This window comes from Neofelis nebulosa, chromosome 17, assembly GCF_028018385.1.
Source record: "Neofelis nebulosa isolate mNeoNeb1 chromosome 17, mNeoNeb1.pri, whole genome shotgun sequence".
Classification (NCBI taxonomy): Eukaryota; Metazoa; Chordata; class Mammalia; order Carnivora; family Felidae; genus Neofelis; species Neofelis nebulosa.
The window spans coordinates 7440341-7462590 of NC_080798.1; the positions used below are offsets into that span (position 1 = coordinate 7440341).

Below are 22250 nucleotides of genomic sequence, written 5' to 3' on the forward strand. Positions count from 1 at the left end.
GCTGCAGAAATGTACTTAATTGCTTTGTAACTGGCCAGGAGTCAAGCGGTGTCTGCCTGAAAAGAAGAACTGGGGAAAGTTGTCGGTCATTCTGTATGTGTGAGTGCATAGGAGCTCAACCCTAACCCAGTGGTTCTCAACTGAGCACATTTGTGCACCCTCGCCATGGACATTTTGAAATGTCTGGAGACATTTTTGGTTGTCAAAAATAGGTGTGGGAAGCCCCTGGCATCATGTAGGTAGAGACTAGGGCTGCTGCTTAACATCCTACAATGCACAAGACAGCCCCCTGCCCTCCCACACAACGAAGAATGATTCATCCCCTAATACCCACATATCAATAGTGCTGAGGTTGGTTAGCAATGCCCTAACCCAACCCATGGGAGAATGCAGGGTTGGGGGTGGGGCTCAGGTAGGAAATGCAGCTTGTCTGAGGAAGTGGTATTTGAGCCAGATCTCAAAGGGTAAGTGAGCACTGTGAAGATGGAGAAAGGAGACAATATCACAGTGAGGTGGAACCATGTGAAAAAAGCATGGAGAGAGCACAAGGGGCTGGGGATGTTCAGGAAGTGGCAAGGATGTGGCCAATATGTGTGAGGGGTGGTGGCTGAGGGAAAAGGGTGAAGCAGGTGACTGTGGGATTGTGGAAATTCTTGAGCAGCCCTCATTGGAGTGGACACCTCATCTGGAGGGAAAGGGGCAAGGAAGTTAGCAAGTTAGAGACAGATGTGCTGATGGGGAACCCAGAGGCTGGGGAACTGGCTGTTTCAACGGTCCGGGGGTTGGGGAGAGAAGTCAAGTGAGACCTGATCTGGGCATGCAGAGGAGGGGACAAACTGGGAACTTGGTGACTCATGGAAATGGTCACTGAGAGAGGTGGAAGTGAAACTAAATCCTGGCAATGAAGACTTGAAATAAGCCTTACACTTCTTTGCTCACTTGCCTTTCTCTGAAACCACGGGGTTGCCTGCTGGATCCAGGTGTGGGCAGAGAATCTGACATCACATGTCTACACAGGTTGAAGCCTAGAGGTGTGTAGCCAGTGGAATGATTACTGGGCAGCGTTTGGCCCTTGGCTGAGTGGACTTTGACTAGGCTCCCGAGGCTGCTCACCACACACTGGGCACAATGCCACCCTGTGCTCATTAATTGCCTGCATTCTTAAATGAGTGAGCTAGGGAGTGTTATCCTCACTTGATGGAGGAGCAAGGGGAAACAGCAAGAGGTCAAGTGGTGAAGTGGGCATTCGAATCCCAGCAGAATGACTGAAGAACGTAAACTATTTTTTTTAATCAAGGGGAAATTCATGTAACATAAAATTAACAAAATTTAAAATTAATTCATTTTAAAAATATCTCTTTTGAGAGAGACAGAGAGAGATCAGGGGAGGGGCAGACAAAGAGGGGGGCAGAGGATCCAAAGTGGACTCTGTGACAGCAGAGAGCCCAATGTGGGGCTTGATCTCACGAACTGTGAGATCATGACCTGAGCTGAATTTGGACACTTTACCGACAGAGCCACCCAGGAACCCCAAAATTAATGATTTTAAAGTGAATGATTCAGTGGCGTTTGGTACATTTACAATGTTGTGTAACCTCTGCCTCTATCTGATTCCAGAACATTTTTATCACCCCAAAAAGAAACCCTTACACCCATTAAAGCAGTCATTCTCCCTTCCCTCCTTTCCACAGCCCCTGGCAGTCCCTCATCTCTCTGTCTCTATGAACTTACCTATTTTGTATATTTCATATAAATGGAATAATATAATATGTGACCTTTGTGTCTGGTGTCTTTCATTTAACGTATTTTTGAGGTTCATGCATGTTGTATGTATCAGGGCTTCGGTCCTTTTTATGGCTGAATAAAATTCCATTACATGGATAGACCACATTTTGTTCACCCATTCATCCATTGATGGACATTTGGGTTGCTTCTACCTTTTGGCTATTATGAAGGGCCTTAAACATTCAACTGCTTTCCCCTACCACCTTGATAAAGACCACTTAGACGGTCTCTAGATCCCGTGATTAAACTATGGTGGAGAGATGAACAGGGTTTCTGGGGTTCCAGAGGAGGGAGTTCCAGAATCTTCTCCAAGATAGCAGGAAGGGGTGTAAGAAGGTTTCATGCTGGAAGTTGGGCCTTGAGTACTAGTGGACCTTAGGGACACTTTATACCATGGCCAAGGGGACCTCATAGCCTCCAATGGGGGAGGAGAGGATGTGGACTCACCAGATTCAAGAAGTGGTTCAGACAGTGGCCTCTTAAGGGAACAGGCAGAGAAGACCCTAGATTGGGGCCTGTGAGTGTGGAGAAGGGGAAGAGGCCTGTTTTGCGAGATCCCACTGAGTGCCAGATCAGAAGTTGTGTCCTGGTGGGAAGTTGCAGCTAATACAGGCACAGGAGTATGAGGCTCTCCTTGAAGAGATAGCAGGCACCATTCCAGTGGATGGACATTCCCACATCCTGGGTGGAGAATTGAAGGGAGAAGCCGACTTGAGGGAAGGCACGGAGCCAGTTTGGGATGCATTGAAAGTGAGGAGACTGTGGTCCTTCAGGGAGAGATGTCCAGGAAAACATAGGGATTTAGAGTCTAGGAGAGAGCCTTGGGCTGGAAATACAAGTTGAAGGCCCTATGCACATCATCCCCTTGCACTCAAGTGCAAAGCATGTCAGAGGTTTCCTGAGCCCAGTGCATGTGCTGTGTCCAAGGCTGGGTTCTGAAAACATAGGGCCAGACATAGTGCTGTCCTTGCCTTGGGGGAGCTTATAGTCTGGAGAAATCAGAGTTAGATATTTGCAAGGATAATCTTTTTAAAAAATGTGAACGTAGGGGCACCTGGGTGGCTCAGTCAGTTAAACATCTGACTCTTGGTTTCAGCTCAGGTCATGATCTCTCGGTTTCATGAGACCAAGCCCCACGTTGGGTTCTGGGCTGGCAGCACAGCACCTGCTTGGGATTCTCTCTCTCTCTCTCTCTCTCTCTCTCTCTCTCTCTCTCTCTCTCCCTTCCTCCCTCCCTCCCCCACTCACATGTCTCTACCTCTCAAGAAAGAAAGAAAGAACGATGAGTGCAAATTTTGTTAAAGAGTACTATTCATGTAGAAAAGGACACAAATCACAGTGTGTTACTCAAAAATGTTGCACAGAGTGACCACATCTGAGCAGTTAGGACCCAGATCAAGACACAGATCTTACCTGGAGCCCTCAGGACATCCCCACTGTCCCCTTCCAGTCATTACCCACCCCCCTCCCAACAGTAGCCAGTATCTTGACTTCTAACAACAAAGATTAGTTTTGTCTGTTTCTGAACCTTATAACAAGGCTGTCACATAGTGGGTCTCTTGTGTCTGGGTTCTTCCACTCCACATTATATTTCTAAGATACTCCCTTGTTGTATGGGTTGCTTGTTTCCCTCTTCCACTGCATGGATACTCTGTCAACTATCTACCTGTCTTAGTGCTGGTGGGCATTTGGACAGGTTCCATTTTTCAGCCGTTACAACCACAGCTGCCATGAACTTTCTCACACGCATTTGGTGAAATGTTTGTGCGCCCCTCTGTCGGATACACACGTTGCAGTGAAGTTGCTGGCTCCTGTGCTCAGTGTTAGTAGAGAGTGATAAACATTTTTCCAAATGGTTGTACCAATTCTCACTCCCCACCCTGGCCCAGCGATATATGAGAGTTTCAGTAACCCTCTCCACATCCTCACCGACACTTGCTATTCTTGTCCAGGGGCCATGCTAATAATCTTCTGTGGATCTTCCCAATTTTAGTATATGTGCTGCTGAAGCACACTTGGTATTCTTCAAGAAAAAAAATTTTTTTAAGTTTATTTATTTATTTAGTAATCTCTACACCCAACGTAGAGCTCAAACTCACGATCCCGAGATCAAGAGCCGCATGCTCTTCCGACTGAGCCAGCCAGGTGCCCCAAGGAAAAAAAAATGTTTATTGTGGTAAAGTATACTGTTTTAAAGGTACAATGAGTGGCTTTAAGTACATTCACATTGTGCAACCATCCCCACCACCCATCCCTAGAACTTTTTAAAGTGAAATTCTGTGCCTATTAAATACTAACTGTCCACCCGCTCTCCCAACCTCTCAGCTCTTTGGTAACCACTATGTACATCACTTATTTGTATTGTGGTAAAAAACCAAACCAAAACAAAACAAAACAACATAAATGTCTACCATCTTCAACATTTTTTTAGAGAGAGAGAGAGAGAGAAATCACCCACATGCAAGAGGGGGAGGGGCAGAGAGAGAGAGAGAGAAAGACGGAGAGAGGGAGAGAATGTTAAGCAGGCTCCATGCTCAGCTAGGAGCTGGAGCCCCATCCCACATCTATGAGGTCATGACCTGAGCTGAAATCAAAAGTCAGACACTTAACCGTCTGAGCCACCCGGGCGCCCCTGCTAGCTGCATGAACATCATTGATCTCTAGAAAATCTTCATCTTGCAGAACTAAAACTCTACCTATTACATAGCAGCTTCCTATTTCCCCCCCCTGGGGGTTCCCCAAATTTCTAAGAATTTGATTACTTTAGATACTTTGTATAACTGGAAGCATGCAGTATTTGTCTTTTGATGGTGGTTTATTTCCCTTAGTGTAATGTCTCCAACACTTGATATTCTTGATATTGTTATTATTTTAGCCAATGTGGTCGTTGTGTTGTGGCACAGCATTGGGGGCTTTATTTGCCTTTCCTTGGCAGCTAGTGAAGTTAAACCCCTTTCTATCTGCTAATTGGCCCTTTGACTTTCTTTCCTTTTTATTTATTGAGTTGTCTGCTTTTTTTCTTACTGACTTTTGGAAGATCCCTATATATTCTTTTTATACTGTGGATGGATCCTTCGTTAGATACATGTATTGGGAAATATCTTCTCCTGTTAGTTACATGCAGAAAGAGATTTACAAAGCGCCTGGGTGGCTCTGTCAGTTAAAATCTAACTTCAGCTCAGATCATGATCTCACTGTTTGTGGGTTCAAGCCCCATGTCGGGCTCTGTGCTGACAGCTCAGAACCTGGACCCTGCTTTGGATTCTGTGTCTCCCTCTCTCTCTGCCCCTCCGCTGCTCACGCTCTGTCTCTCTCTCTCCTTCAAAATTATTAAACATTAAAAAAATTTAGGGGCATCTGGGTGGCTCAATCGGTTGAGCATCTGACTTTGGCTCTGGTCATGATCTGGTGGTTCATGGGTTTGAGCCCCGCGTCGGGCTCTGTGCTGACAGCTCAGACCCTGGAACCTGATTCAGATTCTGTGTCTCCCTCTCTCTATTCCCTTCCCCCACTCATCTGTGCTCTCTCTCTCTCTCTGTCTCTCAATAAATAAATAAACATTAAACAAATTTTAAAATAAAAATAAAAAACATCAGTGCCTGACACGCATTTCCTCAGAGATGCCCTGTCTGGGCTCCTGAGGGGGGCTGTGGGTGGGGTCGTCATTTCTGGGTCTTGATCTCTGCATACTCGGTGGTCTCCCGGTCCTGAAAGTTGTGTGGCCTCAGCCCGTGGAATGTGAGGGAGGCATAGTGGAGCTTCCCCTCTTTCTCTGAGGGGAAGGCAGCTGCGACTGGGGAAACGGGGTCTGACCGGTTGTCTGACTGGCTGTGATCCTGAGTGGGAGGAAAGAAAGGCATTTGAGCTGGCCTTTGGGTCTGGAGAAGGGAAGTAGGGGCTTGGGGAACACTTAACCATTTATTCACTTCATGCCCATTTCCTGAGCATTCATTCACTCACTCACTCACTCACTCATTTGTAGCTTTAACAAATTTTCATCATAATGGCATTGATTCCTTGCAAATCCCCCCACCACTCCCCTATGGATGATATATATAACTGTTGTCATTCCATTTTATAGACAGAGTGTACAAGGTCAAGAAACTCTTTAGGACACACCATCTCTGACCTCAGACAGCCTATCTGACCTCAGACAGACAATCCCAAGAGAGGACCTTGCCTATGAGGGCAAGGAGACAGTATCACATTGTCTCTCTCACACACACACGCAAATTATCTAATTGCACATTGTGATTTGGTGGGCAGAAGAAGGGTGCTAAGGGTGTGGGTGAGAATCACTGAGGCGTGTAGGAGCTCTGCCTCACCCCCCGCCCCCACCCAGAGTCTCACAGGGTGCTGGGGACAGGCCTGCGGTTATTACAGGGAGGCATGATGAGTTTCCCTGCATAAGGCAGGGGAATATTGAGACTGGAGTGTGAAAGGCGATTAGGGGTCTGGCTGGTACAAATGGGGAGGGACACAGGAAATCATGCATGCAAACGCACAAAGTCACAGAGAATGAGTCCTGCCTGGGGATAGGGAGCTCCTTTTGAGGGCATGGGACAGATCACAGAACACCAGCCCAAGGAAATTGTGTAAAATACGTGTAAAATACTGTCACTCCTAGCCACATGTGGCTACTGAGTATGTGAATCATGGCGATTCCTCATGGAGGTGTGCCATGAGTGTGAAATAAACCTTGGATTTCAAAGACTTGGTACCAAAGGAAGGAGAAGAAGAAGAAGAAGAAGAAGAAGAAGAAGAAGAAGAAGAAGAAGAAAGAAGAGTGCAAACTATCTCATTAATAACCTATACATTGATTATTGATGATGTGATGGTGAAGTAATATTTTGAATACACTGGGTTAAATAAACATATTAAAATAGATCTCATGCTCCTCTCTATTTAAAATTTTTTAGTGTTTATTTTTGAGAGAGAGAGAGAGAGAGAGAGAGAGAGAGAGAGAAACAGAGCACGAGGAGGGAGGGTCAGAGGGAGAGGGAGACACAGAATCTGAACAGGATCCAGGCTCTGAGCTGTCAGCACAGAGCCCGACATGGGACTCAAATGCAGGAACTGTGAGATCGTGGCCTGAGCCAAAGTCAGATGCTTGAACGACTGAGCCATCCAGGTGCCCCTCTCTACCTTTTATTTTTTTATTTTTATTTTTTTTTTTTTAACGTTTATTTATTTTTGAGACAGAGAGAGACAGAGCATGAACGGGGGAGGGTCTGAGAGAGAGGGAGACACAGAATCGGAAACAGGCCCCAGGCTCCGAGCCATCAGCCCAGAGCCTGACGCGGGGCTCGAACTCACGGACCGCGAGATCGTGACCTGGCTGAAGTCGGACGCTTAACCGACTGCGCCACCCAGGCGCCCCTACCCTCTCTACCTTTTAAATGTGGCCATTAGTAACTTTTAAGCTACGCACATGGTTCACATTATATTTTTGTTGGACTGTGCTGATCTAGACAGTGGGGGGGGGGGTGCGCAGGTACAGGGGTGACAGCTGTTTGGGAATTTCTTGCCTAAAGCTTGGGAGGAGAGGTGGAGTTGTGGAGAGTGAGGCCAGTGCCCCAAGAGGGAGACAGTGGGGGCTCGGCAGGGAAGGGTCTAAATGGAGGAGAGGAGAGAGGAAAAGGTGTCTCTCCAGTCTTTGAGATGAGAGCAGCCAGAAATCCCAAGAGAGGACCAAACTTGGTGGGGGGAGGGGTGGTCAGGGAGGGACTCATCTTTTGGCATGCTGAGTGAGCCACCTCATGCCCCAGCCCAGGACACCGAATAGAAAGATGCCCACGCCACTCACCTGGGAGACTGTATTCAATGTGGGGACGTCATTCCTGTGCACTGCTTTCCTGGTTGATTTCTGCCTGTAGGTCTTCACTCTGAGGAGAGAGATCAGGGCCTTTCAGCCTGGCTGGCTCACTGCTGGGACCCCGGAACTGTCTGGCTGCAGGGACCACAATGAGAACACATCTTCCCTCCTTGCAGACGGCAACCACCCACCCCATATGGGGAACAGACTACTGGCCCAGGGGTCAGGAGGCTGAATTCCTGATGCAGCCTCAACCCACTGCGCTCCTCCAGCTCTGGGCTTTGAGTCTGGGAGGTTTTTCTGAGTCCCCTCCCTGACCCAAACTCATGAGGCCCTCGCCCAAACCGGGGCCACCACTCACGCAAAGAAGATGATGAGGCAGAGACACAGAGCAAGCAGGGCCGTGACACCAGCTCCCCCGATCGCCCCCTGAAGCACACCTGTCCTGGGCCCTGGTCTCCCTGCGGGTGAGAGGCACCCGGGGTGAACTCCAGCACCATGAAATAGAAGTAGGCACCTAAGCCTCCAGCCTTCTGGAATCCGTGACCCCAGGTTGTGCCCACTTCTATCCAGGACTGGCTCCTCTGTCCCCCTGTCCCTCTACGGGATCCCAGCCACCTATTCCCCCAGCCCCTCCCCCACCAACCTTCCGGTGACTTGGACCTCTGGCACCCCTTGGCCCAGAGTCAGAAGCACTTCTCTGCTTGATCCTGCCTCGTGCACCTCCTTCCTCCAGGCATCACCCTCCCTTCACCCCGACACAGCCCCCTGACCTGGCAACAGCAGGATGGTGGCGCTCTGTTCCCCGTGCACATTCCTGGCCTCGCAGCTGAGTCTGAGGCTGGAGCCCAGCGGCTCCATGAAGCTCAGGTTGCTGTTTGCCCAGGGCCCCTCGGAGCTGGAGGTGACCGTCAAGGAGGCATTGCTGTGGTTCCCTTCCAGCAGCCCCTCCCCCAGCCGCCAGTGCAGAGAGGGGGGCAGCTGGGATTGAGCAGAGCAGGTGCAGTGCAACCCCTCACCCTCCCAGGAGCAGGAGGGACCAAACAGCTTCGGGGGTTCTGCAGGACGACAAGAGAGGGATCAGAGGAGCCCCACCTCCCAGGACCCAGGCATCCTTCCCAGGTGTGTTGCAACTCACTCTTCACAAGAAGGCTCAGGGATGCTTCCAAGGAGCCCAGCAGGTGCTGAGCTCGGCAGACGTATATCCCATGGTCCCCCAGTTCCACCCGGGGCAGTTGCAGGACCCCGGGATTTGAGGGTTGTGAGGGCTTCAGGGTCAGGCTGCCCCGGGTCCAGCTCAAGTTGGCAGGAGGGTTACTGTTGTGGTCACAGACCAGGTGTAGGGACTGGCCCTCCTGGACTGGGAGAGATGAACCGTTGCCCAGAGCCTCAGGTGCTGACAAGACAGAGAACAAGTTAAGCCCCGGCCCTCACCAGGGGTATTCTGTCTCCGTCTCTGTATGTGTCTCTCTCTGTCTCTTTCTTTTCCTCACATCATTTAAGTCTGTTTCTTCTCTCCCACAGCATGATGGGCTCTTACGTTTGGGGTCAGCCCAAGGGGACAGAGCTGGGAGTGGGCCTACAGCCTTTCTAAGAATCCCTCTTGTATTCATCTGAATTGCCTTGTTTCTCACCCACCTACCTCAGCCATCTGTGCCAACGCAGATCCCAGATTTGCCTCTAAGAACCTGGCCGTTCTGTCTTTCACTAAGTTCACAAAGACCCGTCTCATTTAGCCGGGTCTGAGAGTTCACAGTCTTGTGAGCGAGATTCCCCCAAATCACTGTGATGTGTTTTGTGACAGGGGTCCGTTGTGCGGAGGGAGCCCTGAGGATGGGAGTTCAGTGACACTGTCAGGGCAGGGAGGGCTTCCTTGAGGAGGAGAGCCTACAGCAGAGCAGGAGAGGGGCTGGGAGCTGGCTGGAGGATGATGCTGGTAAGGAAGAGCAATTGAGGGAGGCAGACACAGAAAATGCAGCTACGGCTGGGGCGTGAGAAGGCCCTGCACGTCAGGGAAAATCAAATAGTCCTGTAAGGCTTGAGTGAATGTGTGTGCTTGGGAGTGTTTACATACGAGGCTTCTGGAGGTTAAAAAAGTAATATTAGATGACAGAAAGACAGAGGTTTGAAAGGAAATATTGGTACACACAACATTACTGGTAAATGGTTAACAACCAGCTCATTGGGGAGGGAGGAGGGGAGGGAAAAAAAAAACCAACCCTGACTTGTGACATTTGCCAATTTCCTTAGTAATTTCCATTTGCCAATTTCCTTAAATACATCCCTCCCGGCCAATTTCTAGCACCCAACTAGATGTCACTGAACCCAGAGTTGAGGAAGCATGGACACAATTAGCTCCCGCCTACCAGTGAAAGCCAACTCCAGGAAACCAATGAATGCAACACTTCCCCTCAAAAGAAAAAAAGAAACACATGTTTTTGCCCAACAAAGTCACCACATGCTAAGTCAAAGAGGCCATTATTAGGCTGCAAATAAATCCTTTCAACTAACATACAACTGATTTCCTTCATATAAAAAGAGCTTCTTCAAATCACTAAGAAAAAGTCCACAAAGAAATACAAATGATTCTTAAACGTAACGAAACATACACAACGTTGTTTACAAAATGATCATTCAAGTTAAAATGGCAGTGAGTTCACCTAAGATATCAGCAAGGATGAAATGAAAATGTTCAGCAGTTTGGGATTATAAACAGAACAACTTCCATACCGCATGATTTGGCAGTCTCTGTAGAAATTACAAACACACCCTTTGATCTGGGACTTTTCTTCTTGAGACAATTATCTTATAGACACATGTACACATATGGGGAATGTTTGTACGAGTTATTTATTGCAGTATTATGTGTCTTATCAAAAGTCTGGAAACACCGTGGCTTTCCACCAATGGGGACTAATGAAGTACTTTACATTGTAATATACTTCGAATTAGAAGACCATGGAGTCGTCAGTAAGCATGAAGAAGGTTTCCTATTACTCATAGACAGTCATGGACTAACGTCACTTGGGACAAATGCATCATGGCGATGTAAGACTTTTAACAACAAGCAAAGCTAGGTGAGGGCTTTATGGAAACTCTGTGTACTATATAAACCTAAAATTATGCCATGGTGAAAAGTCTATAAAAAATAATAGCCAAGTGAAATAAGTCAGTTTGAGAAAGACAAATACCATGTGATTTCACTCATATGTGGAATTTCAGAAGCAAAACAAACGAGCTAAGGGGAAAAAAAGAGAGAGAAAGACAAACCAAGAAACAGATTCTTAACTATAGAGAACAAACTGATGGTTACTGGAGGGGAGGAGGTGGGCAATGGGGAAATAGGTGATGGGGATTAAGGAGGGCACTTGTGAGCACCAGGCGATGTATGCAAGTGTTGAATCACTATTTCATACATTTGAAACTAATATTACGCTATACGTTAACTAACTGGAATTTGAATAAAAACCTTAAAAAAATAATAAAGATGTAGAGCAGCGTATACAATATGATGTGTATGTATGTGTGTGCTTTTAAATGGAGATGCGTAGATTACATTTAGAAAGATAACCAAGAGGGGAGATACACAGTTGCTGAACAGTATTTTATTCTTATTCAGTTTTGCTAGGAACTGGAATGGGTTCCCTTCAAGCTCAATGTCCAAGCCCTAACCCCCAATACAGTGGTATTTGGAGCCCTTTGGATGGGCCTTTGGGAGGTGATAGGGTTAGATGAGGTCATGAGAGTAGGGCACTCAGGATGGGGTTAGTGCTCTTATAAGAAGAGACACCAGACAGCTTTCTTTCTTGCTTTTTTTTTTTTATAATTTTTTAATGTTTATTTATTTCTGAGAGAGAAAGGGAGAGAGAGAGAATGAACAGGGAAAGGGCAGAGAGAGAGAGAGAGAGAGAGAGAGAGAGGAAGACATAGAATCTGAAGCAGGCTCCGGGCTCTGAGCTGTCAGCACAGATCCTGATGCAGGACTTGAACCCACGACTGCAAGATCATGACCTGAGCCGAAGTCGGACACCCAACCGACTGAACCACCCGGGTGCCCCAGAAAGCAGTCTTTCTCTCAGGTGCGCTAGAGAAAACACGGCCGAAAAGCAACCCCTCTCACCCGGAGTGAGCTCTCCCCTGGAACCATATTGGCTGGAACCTTGGAAGCTTGACCTTATATTTGCCAGTCTCCAGAAATGTGAAGAATAAATGTCTGATGCTGAAGTCCCTCAGTCTGTGGTATTTTGTTCTGGCTGCCTGAGCAGACCAACACACTTTACGCTTACTATTTTAGAGAATATCATGTGAAGGTTGAAGGAAACTGCAGGAATAGGCAGGGTCCAGATCCTAAGGGAACAGGGCGAGATTTGGGAGGAGGACACAGCCCTCACACCAGGGAGCGGCATACCCATCAGGCATGGAGGTTGTGCAAAACCCCTTGGGAACAGGGTCAGGAGTGGGAGGAAGCCAGTTTGTAAGCTGAGGATCCAGTGGGGGGGCTGTCCCACCTCCGCTACCCCACACCTGGCCTGAGCCTTTCTCCCACCTGGGTTCTAAAACCCCAGCTCTGCTCTGAGGGGTGGAGACAGACACCCCTTCCGCCAAAGCCTGAGAGAAGAGGTTGCGTCCTACCTGTGCCTTCTCTTGGGAAAACACTGATGGTCAGGTTCTGGGGCGCATCTGGACAGATAGACATAATTGTTTTCAGAGACAGGAAGATGAGGGTTGGCCCTATTCTCCCAGAAACTACAGAAATAGGAAAAGGGTGGAGTTGCGAGTTTCCTTTCCTTCCTCCCCAGAATTCTAGACCCTGCCTCCCCCACCCCCAGCACCCACTGTCCTCAGGGACCCTGGTGTCCTGGCCTGGCACTCACAGGACACGTTGAGCTGGATGGTCCTCTCTGTGCTCACGTTAGCTCCAGGGAAGGTCACTCGACAGGTGAGGTTGGTGCCATGGTCCTGGGGCCCCGGGGTGAGGGTGAGCACCGAGGAGAAGTGTGCCCCATGGCCCAGGGAGGTGAGGGCATCCCCGATCCAAGAGAAGATCGGGGGTGTCCCCCTCTTACAGGCCCAGGGCACACTACAGGTAATGTTCATGGGCTGGCCAGATTCTAGGGGCCCCTGGATGTGGATGTCAGGTGTCCGTGTGAGAGCTGAGGGAGAAAGAGAGACAGAGACCCAGGCCCTGAGTGAACCCCCAGAAGCAGCCTCTGTATTAGGCCAGCCGTTTCCTCCCAGCCAGGATGGAAATCAGGGGGTCCCCTCCCGGACCTGTCCTGGGGCCCTCAGGACCCATGCATGTCCTCTCTTTGACCCCACTCCTTACTTGTCACATGCAGGAAGAGCCGGTAGTTCTTGAAATGATATTTCTTCCCTATGTAATTGTATTTCACATAAGACCCTCTCTCCACCCTAAAGAAGTATGTCCCCGAGTCCCTTTTCTGTGTGTCTCTGATGTCCAGGGAGCAGTTGTAGTCCCTGAGGTCTTCAGGGAGGTGGAAACGGCCTTGGGTCTCCTGCTGCACTTCACGATTGGGGTTGTTTGTGGCCACTGGAGCACCCTGTGCTGTATTGGTCCCTTCCCGGAACCAGTAGCCGTGAGTTGGGTCCTCCTCAGTGTATTGGACTGGGGGGTAAAAGAAACTGCAGGGCACGAATGCACATAGACCCTCCTGCACCATTATGGGTGTCTGCACTTGCAGGTGAAATCTGGGATCCTGAGACTGGGACCCTGTGGGGAATCAAGGGTCAGTGTCAGCCCCTGCCCGCCCGGTCCTCTCACCTCCGGCCCCGTCCTCTCGCCTTGGCCCACTCACCTGCACACAGCAGCAGCAGCAGCAGCAATGGTGGCATCTGTGGGGTAAGAGTTGTGGTGCCTTGGTGTTACAGGACGGGGAGGAAGCCCCGATAGGAAGCCCAGGGCTGATGTCTGAAAAGTGACTGCCCATAGAAGAGGAAGTTGTCTCCAGCATGCTCTCGGAGGTGGCGTGACCCTTAAAGATTAACCACTCCTACTTTCCAGATGGGGTTCCAGCAATCCACTGCCCCCCACCCCGGTCCCTGCCCGTGGCCTGTCCCTCCTGCCCCTCTGTCCCCACCAGGAGGGCAGGCACTACCCGGCCAGTGACACTTCTAGAAGCCCAGAGGGTCAGTCCTGCCAGTTGTGGGGCTCAGGAAGGGGTTTAACCACTCTGCACAGGGGAAGCTTGAGGCAAGAAAGACGGTCCCCCCCCACACACACACACCCCAGGTGAGGGAGAAGATGATTAATGAATGAATGAACATGACAACTGCATCATCACCATCTCCTTTCAGGGGAGTGGAGTCAAAGGGGAGAGTGTCAGACTTTGTGTCTGGTCTTGAAAACTTCCCTAACACCCAAAAAGACAGAGACACTCCAGGCCACGCAAGCTCCTGTTGGTAGAGCGTGAGCTGGTAAGAACACAGGCAGGGGTTTGTAGGAAACCCCATTGCTCTGTGCAGCTAGGAGGTGAGTTCCCAGGTCTGAATGGCCAGAGTGGATGGGACCAGGACTCCGAGGGGGATCTTGAGTTTCTTAATCAGCTCATAGCTGCCTGCCCCAGGCTTCCCTGGGGTTGCATGCACCAGGCCATGTCTGGGAATTGGGCATTTGCTGCAAGATGATAGCACAGCATGATGGTGAGGGAGAATGCCCAGGTGTCCCTGGCCCTCCTAGCCTCCAAGCCTCAGTTTCCTCAGGAGTCCCATGGAAGGATCACAGTCAATACTTTGTCTGGGGGAGAATCCCACAGGAGGACAGAGGTGGGCATTTTCGGCAGATGCGGGTGTGGCCATCTTGCATGTCAAATGCCTGGTCCTGTCCATTCCTCAGCGGTCATTTTGAGTCCTGCCTTTAGTAAGAAGCTCCCGGTGGTCAACCCTGCCCTAAAACTTCTTGGTGGTACTGTACTGTGATAACCCTAGCAAACCAGTGCATGGGGTTTTTGAGAAGACGGATGTGTTCATACAAGAAAAGTGCTCCCAGCAGGCTGGTCTGGCCCACGCTGGGCAAAGTCCGCACAGTGGCCAGTGGTGGGCCTGTAGGAGAGGGCTGATCTGAAGACGGAGGAAAAGGGAAGGGACAGATTTGGTAACGGTCTCTTCTGTGCTCGGATCTCTGCCTCACTCTTACTTAACCCCAGCCACACTTCCCCTTCTCTCCCCAGGACAGGACAGGCTCTGTGGGCCTCTGTTCCAGCTGGTCCCTCTGCTGGCTGAGCTGCTCCCGTCTTCTGAGCAGGGAGTCCTGGAGGCTGGGCTGAGTTAAGGCTGACCTTGGGGGAGCAACAGCCAGGGCCAGGACGGGGGAATCAGAGACAGAGTCACAGCCTGGGGTGGACAGGGCTGACCCAGGAGGGAGGATGGGGCTGTCGGAGCCTGGAGGAGGGGGTGAGGATGTGCCTGGACGATGGGACAGCTGAGCCAGAGCTGGAGGGTGAGAAGGGTTTTCTGGGAGGCAGGCTTGTCTTATTCCAGAGAGCAGGTGGTGTGAGCAGACAGGGGTCTGCCTGCAGCTCTGGCTATGTTCTGGTCAGCCCCTGTGCATGTCAGTCATCAGGTCTCTGCTCCAGGGGCCAAAGAAATCCAGTCTGATCTCCTGAATCACCACGTTCCCCCACCCCCTCCTCCGCCTCCCATCTTCCTCCCTCTCCTCCCCCTCCTCCGCTCCTCCCCCTCCTCTCCTCCTCCTCCTCCCCTCACCCCCTCCTTCTCTCCCCCCTCCCATCCTTCCCTATCTTCCTCCTTCTCCTCCTCCCATCTTCTTCCCCCTCCTCCCCTTCTCTCCATATTCCTTCCCCCCTCCTCCCCATCTTACTCCTCCTCCCTAACTTCCTTCCCCTTCCTCTTCCCATCTTCCCCCTCCTCCCCCTCCTCCTAACTTCCTTCCCTCCTCCCCTTCTCCTCCCCATCTTCCTCCTCCTCCTCCTCCTTCTGTTTTGGGAAAGAGAACGGTAACTGAACCACCCAATGAGCTCTGCAGCCAATGAAGCTCATAGGTGTCCCAAGCAGGGGACCCTGGTTCCTCTGACCAGGTCTCTTCATCAACACCCAAGTTATCAGGAAGACACCCCAAGGGCTTCCTCAGGGAGCCTAGAGTCCAGGTAGAAGGTGCTGGAGTATCCAAAAAGATGTTCTATTGGGTTGGGATGGGCCCAGGACCATGGGAAGATCTTTCCAAGCACCCTTGGGGGGCTCCTAGCATGTCCCATGAACTCCTCTCACACCCCCATGGGGCCCTCAGAGAAGGATTGAGAGCAGAGACACTTTGTAGTGCACCTGGGCCTCCCACATTAGCCCATGACCCCAGAGCCCAGCCATTTTTGCCCCCTGCTCTTTCACTCCCCGCTCCCTTTAGGTGACTTCACTTTGCTTCTCACTGGTCCTGGCTTCGTGTCCATCTTCCAAAGACCAAGAGATGTTTCCATCTTCCCTGTCCATTCCCTGGTGATTGGCCTCAGTTCTTCCAGACACAGGCCAGCAGCTGGGCTGGCGAGGTCTCTGGATCTGCTGATTCAAGGACAGCAGGGACAGGTGGATGGTGATGTTGGTGGGTAGGGGAGGTGTGTACGAGAACAAAAAGGTGGCCCACATGGCAGAAAGTGGCACAGAGTCACAGGCACCTCGATCTTTCTCTTCTTTTGGGACATTGGATCTGTCTGGTCTGAGAACTAGGACCCCAGCCTTCCCAGAGCAAAGCTCCCTGCGTGAGGAGTCAGTGGCTAATGCCTCATCTTGTGTGGTTGTGGTGTTTGTGTATTTGTAGCGTATGTGTCTGTGTATATGCATGTGTACTTGTGTCTGTAGTCTCTGTGTGTGCCTCTGTTGTGTGTGTGTTTCTTTGGTTTGTGTATATATATGTGTGTGTCTGTGTTTGCTGTCTGTGTGTGCATGTCTGAGGTATGTGTGTCTGTGTATATTTGAAGTGTGTATGTGTCTGTGTATCTATGTGTGTCTGTGGTTTTTGTGTGTATTTCTGTATTGTGTCTGTATATATGTGTGTGTGATTTCTGTGTGTGTATTTTGAGCTGTGTCTGTGATCTCTATATATGTATCTTTGAAGTACATGCGTGTCTGTATTTGTGTGTATGTGTGTCTGTGTCCTCTGTGTGTGCATATTTAAGTTGTGTGTATGTGTCTATATAAAGGCTTGTGGTGCGTGTGTGTATATGTGTGTGCACTCAAACGTCAGTTTCTCAATGATAACATCCATGGACAACATATTGAAGAGTATAATCCATTTCATATCCCCTATATATCTTTCTCTTTTGTTTTTCTTCAAACTCCTTATCATGGATCAATATAACACATAGTCTGCTTAATTATTGTCTGTCTCTCTTGTCATTAAAATGTAAGCTTCACAAAGGAACTTGTATCTCCCATCTACTGCTGAATCCACTGACTATAAAGATGGCTGGCGTAACATTAGGGGATCAATGAATACTTGCTTTGAGAATTGTAAGGATGCTGGGGTGCCTGGCTGGCTCGGTTGGTGGACCGCGTGAATTTTCATCTTGGGGTTGTGGGTTCGAGCTCCATGTTGAGTGTAGAGATTACTTAAAAAAATAAAATCTTAAAAAGAATTGGGGCACCTCGGTGGCTTGGTTGGTTGAGCGTCTGACTTTGGCTCAGGTCATGATCTTGCAGTTCGTGGGTTCCAGCCCAGCGTCGGGCTCTGTGCTGACAGCTCCAGAGCCTGGTTCCGATTCTGTCTCCCTCTCTCTGCCCCTCCCCTGCTTCCTCTCTGTCTCTTTCTCTCAAAAATAAATAAACATTAAAAAAAAGAATTGTAAGAATATTTAGAATAAGTGAAATAAGATTGCTGGCTGTCTCCAATGAAAAAATATGTATTCTTTTTTTAAAATTTTTTAATGTTTATTTTTGGGAGAGAGAGAGAGACACAGTGCAAGTTGGGGGGGCAGAAAGAGAGGGAGACACAGAATCTGAAGCAGGCTCCAGGCTCCAAGCCATCAACACAGAGTCCAATGTGGGGCTCAAACTCTCAAACCGGGAGATCATGACCTGAGCCAAAGTCAACGCTTAACCGTCTGAGCCACCCAGGTGCCCCAAAAAGTATGTATTCTTTAGAGCATACCCTTTTGAGGTTATCTGATTCTAGTATTTTATTGCCTTTGAACTAATTTAATTTAATTTAAATTTAAAAAATTTTTAACGTTTATTCATTTTTGAGAGGGATAGAGAGAGCATGAGAGAGAGAGAGAGTGAGCATGAGCGGGGGAGGGGCAGAGAGAGAGAGGGAGACACAGAATCCGAAGCAGGCTCTAGGCTCATGACCCATCAGCACAGATCCCGACGCGGGGCTGGAACTCAAAAACCGCGAGATCATGACCTGAGCCAAAGTCCAACACTTAACTGACTGAGCCACCCAGACGCCCCAAAAAGTATGTATTCCTTAAAGCATACCCTTTTGAGGTTATCTGATTCTAGCATTTTATTGCCTTTGAACTATTTTAATTTAATTTAATTTTAATTTTAATTAAATTTTTTTTAACGTTTATTCATTTTTGAGAGAGAGAGAGAGAACATGAGAAAGAGAGAGACAGCGTGAGCAGAGGGAGAGGCAGAAAGAGAGAGGGAGACACAGAATCCAAAGCAGGGTTCAGGCTCATGACCTGTCAGCACAGAGCCCGACATGGTGCTCGAACTCAAAAACCGTGGGATCATGACCTGAGCTGAAGTCGGACACTTAACCGACTGAGCCACTCAGGTGCCCCAAATTTTATTTTATTTTTAATGTTTGTTTATTTTTGAGAGAGAGAGGCAGACAGCAAGCAGGGGAGGGGCAGACAGAGAGGGAGACAGAATCCAAAGTAAGCTCCAGGCTCTGAGCTGTCAGGACAGAGTCCGACACTGGGCTCCAACTCATGGGAGCCATAAGTTGGATGCTTAACCAACTGAGCCACCAAGGCACTCCTCTCTGAACTATTTTAAATGCTATGATTTATAGATAACTAATAACAATGCAAACAGTTCTTGTCCACACACATGCATATACATTCTGTCTGGCTGGGGTGGGGGGGGGGGACCTGAATCTTCCTACCAAGCAAGTTTTACATGCTTCACAAATTCATTTCAATATTCCTTTACCCCATATAAATTTGTGCATCTTTAATTTCTGCCTGGTCCCCTCGTTCATAATGAATTAAATAAAATGCTGTTCAGTGGGTATAAAGTTTCAATCATGCAAGGTGAAAAAGTTCTACAACATAGTGACTACAATTAACACTAATGTACACTTAAAATTTTGTTAAGAGGTTAGATCTGATAGTGTGTGTGGGGTTTTTTTGCCAAAATAAAAAAAATCTCTTTTTTTAAATTTAAATTTTAGTTAGTTAACACACAGTGCAATATGGGTTTCAGGCGTAGAATTTAGTGATTCATCACTTACATACAACACCTAGTGCTAAAAAATCTTTAACACATGTTTATTTTATATCTATGTGAGGGTCATGATGTTGCCTTTAAAAATGTTATTCTTTGGGGTGCCTGGGTGGCTCAGTCATTTGAGTGTCCAACTTCAGCTCAGGGCATGATCTCACAGTTCGTGGGTTCAAGCCCCACATCAGGCTGCCTGCTGTCAGCCTGTCAGTGTGGGGTGCACTTCAGATCCTCTGTTCCCCTCTCTTCACCCCTCCCCCAGCTTGCACTTTCCCCAAAATAAACATTTTTAAAAAATTTTTATTCTTTGATAGAATAAATAAATTAGTCTGTGCTTCTGTGCATGTGTTGGCTGTTGGCTTATGGTGTGCTATAGGCATTAGAAACTGGTCCCTGCCCGCCCTGAGCCAAGTAAGGTGGTCCATGTAACAGCTTGAGCTCATCTTAAAGGATTTTGCTATTTCCAGTTGGGCAACTGGGAGCCAATGGAGGGTTAGAAGCTGGAAATGACACTTGGGCTTTTAGAATTCTCTCCGGCTTCTCTGTGCAGAACAGATTGGAGGTGGGCAGGAAGCAGGTGAGAAGATGAATTTCCTTGACTGTGTATTTCTGTTCCCAAGATAGAAAGTGAATCCTTGGGAGCAAGAATGTGCATTTCTCACAAGCAGTTGTAGACTTGGTTTGCACCCAGTAATGACAAATTCTATAGGAGGTGATAAATATGTGTCAAGTGGCAATATTTATATAAAGGTAAACACACAAGTGGTAGAATCTTGCATAAAGTATAGCTTCAATTTTGGTGAAGAAGATGACATATAAAATGACTTTCCTCTCCTTGCATCTACTCACTCACAACCATAGGGAATAGTTTGGGAGACCAGAAGTGACAGGTGAACAAAAGTTTATTCATTTGTGTGTGTTCAGGGGCAGAGAGAAATCAGCAAAGTGCCTCCTTATTGTGCAGAGGTGGGTGAGGGGTGGAGAGAAAGGTTGGGGAGACAATGATTACAGTGCCCCCATGTCTGGCCCCTCCTTTGGACTCCCATGTCCAGGACTTTACCTTATCCTAAGAGGCAAATAATCTCCAGTTCTTCTCATCTTTTCTTTTCTAGAAGTTTCCAACTCTGCCTGTGAAAACCTGAGTGTCCTGTAGAATGCTGGCTGTGTGGGTGAATAGTGGTGAACCCTGCTCTGGTGTTTGGGGGACTCAGATAAGGGGTTGCCTGGGTAGGAGCCTGATTGCCTGGTATAGTAGACCCTGGAGGGGCCACAGGGGAGGAAGCCAGCTCCCATGTGGGCACTCCTGAGCAGGGTGAGGACCAGAAAGAGGAACATATGAGGGGATTTGGGTAGGCATGAAGTTCCTGTTTCCAACCCTATCAACACCAGGCTGAGGACCCAGGCTTCCTGCTACTTCCCAGCTCTGGGGCTCAAGACATCCTGGGCTAGTAACTGTAAGAGTCGTCGGGGCAGTAGTTGAGGTGTGAGCCTTGGAGTGGTTGGGACCACGTAAGAGGGACAAGGAGGCTCCCAGACAGAAATGTGAGGAAACATGGAAAAAGGAAAAACCCACCCCAGACTGAAAGGGTGAAAACAATTTAAATGGAGAAAGAAAAAAAAAAAAAAAGCATCTCTGAAGTTATTCAGGCTTGGTAGGAAGACAGCTACAAAATTAAACAGAAACCTTATTTCTCCCAAGGTCTTACAACAGGTCTAAATACCATAAGGACCTCCTCTTTGAGTGATTAATACTTTCTTGCCAGAAATTCCCAAGACTGGCTTTATTATTCCATCTAATTACTGGAGACACCCATGCCTAAACCTCACCTCAGGACAGCACCTAATCCCCGGTTGACACCTTTTTGGGACAAAGCGCCCGAGTCTGATGAGGGAAGCACACACTACGAGGTCCCAGACATACCTGACCAACATCATTGACCTAGGATGTCACCAGACCCTTCCCTGGGCTCCTCCCACTCTGCACTGGGGGCTGAAAATGGCTCTCCGGGAGGGCGCTCTCCGTCCACCAGGAGACGCTGACGCCTGGAGAGCCCTAGGCAGGGGAGCTGGTGCTGTCCGTGGTGCTGAAACAGGGTCGCGCTTTGAGCTCCGGTACCTCCCAGCTCAGCAGAAGGGCTTGACCCAGATGCTTATGTTCCACTTTAAGGCCAGGAGGTCAAGTGGGTGGAGTTGGATGGAGCCAGAGGAGCAGACAGTCAAGAGTGAGTGGTGCTGGCCTCTCTCTCCTTCATCTGCGACCTCTCCTGTTCACTCTCAGGCATTGTTGCTCCTGTGGATGACGTCTGTCTGCCCCATTTGGTTGAGCCTTCTTGCTAAGGCCCTCTGCTTACTGGCCTCTGTACTGCCCCTTTAATATAGCTTACTTCATCACACACACACACACACACACACACACACACACACACACCTTCTGAAAGTGAAGAGGCTAGTCTTCACATTTGACAAAGGAGAACTTAGCATCAGGGTCAGAAGTATTAGACAGCATGCTTGGATCTCTTTGTCCCTTTCTGTCCATCTGCCTCAGCGTTTCTAAGCAGGAGATATCTCAAGTCTGATGAGGAAGGTACGCATTTTCTGGACACTTTTTTCCAGCTCTAACTGATTCCCCTTGTGGTGGTGGTCCTGCCTGATTGTCAGAAGAGCTCCCCTTCCACCCAGGAGAGAAATGAGCCTACCTGGCTGCCTCCTGTTTCTCAGTCAGGACTTGGGAAACAATGGGTCTGAGTGTCTTTCCTCCGATAGGTGGGGGTGGGTGGGTGGGGACTGAGATGTTCTGCCTCTGTGTTGTTCCCCTAGTCCTGGGGTCCCAAGCCAATTCACCTTGTACTCACAATGTTTCAGAATCCTCTTTTGGTTCTTGCACAACTTACAGGATTTTTAGTTGTGAGTGGAGGGAGGAATGATGGGTTGATGATAACCTGTCTGGGTTGGAAATCTAACCATTAACTTTTAATGTTTTCAACAGATGGTTGGCTCATGTCACCCAGCTTGACATTAACATAAACAGAAGTCTGACTCAGCTGTCCCTCCTGGATGTAAGGCAGAGAGAGTTAGGCCACAGACATTTTTTTTCACACCACACCAAAATCCTCCATTTGTTTTTAGGTGTTACTTTATGATTTTATGGCATTATGCTTTATCCTTGACATGGTTTCGGTGCTACTGGGGGGTTTGGGACTGTTTTATTCAAGATGATTTTTATTTTAAGTAA

At 48.7% G+C, this 22250-nt stretch overlaps 1 protein-coding gene and 1 non-coding gene across 3 annotated transcripts; both read right to left on the reverse strand.

The window, feature by feature from the left end:
- Positions 1-3691: 3691 nt before the first annotated feature.
- LOC131500566 (U6 spliceosomal RNA) lies at positions 3692-3798 on the reverse strand. Its single transcript, XR_009256368.1, has one exon. It is a non-coding gene; the product is annotated as a U6 spliceosomal RNA (small nuclear RNA).
- A 135-nt stretch (positions 3799-3933) lies between these two features.
- On the reverse strand, positions 3934-13612 carry LOC131499875 (sialic acid-binding Ig-like lectin 5). 2 transcript variants are annotated; one of them, XM_058708401.1, is made up of 9 exons: positions 13417-13595; positions 12927-13331; positions 12475-12753; positions 12233-12280; positions 8739-8996; positions 8374-8658; positions 7962-8061; positions 7592-7670; positions 3934-5621 (listed from the first exon to the last, which is right to left on the reverse strand). In XM_058708401.1, the coding sequence occupies exons 1-9, from the start codon at positions 13451-13453 to the stop codon at positions 5448-5450; spliced, it is 1665 nt and encodes a 554-aa protein (XP_058564384.1). In that variant the 5' UTR covers positions 13454-13595; the 3' UTR covers positions 3934-5447. The 2 variants fall into 2 exon arrangements, with proteins under 2 accessions (XP_058564384.1, XP_058564385.1); XM_058708402.1 differs by lacking the exon at positions 12475-12753 and having other exon boundaries at positions 13417-13612.
- Positions 13613-22250: the final 8638 nt, after the last annotated feature.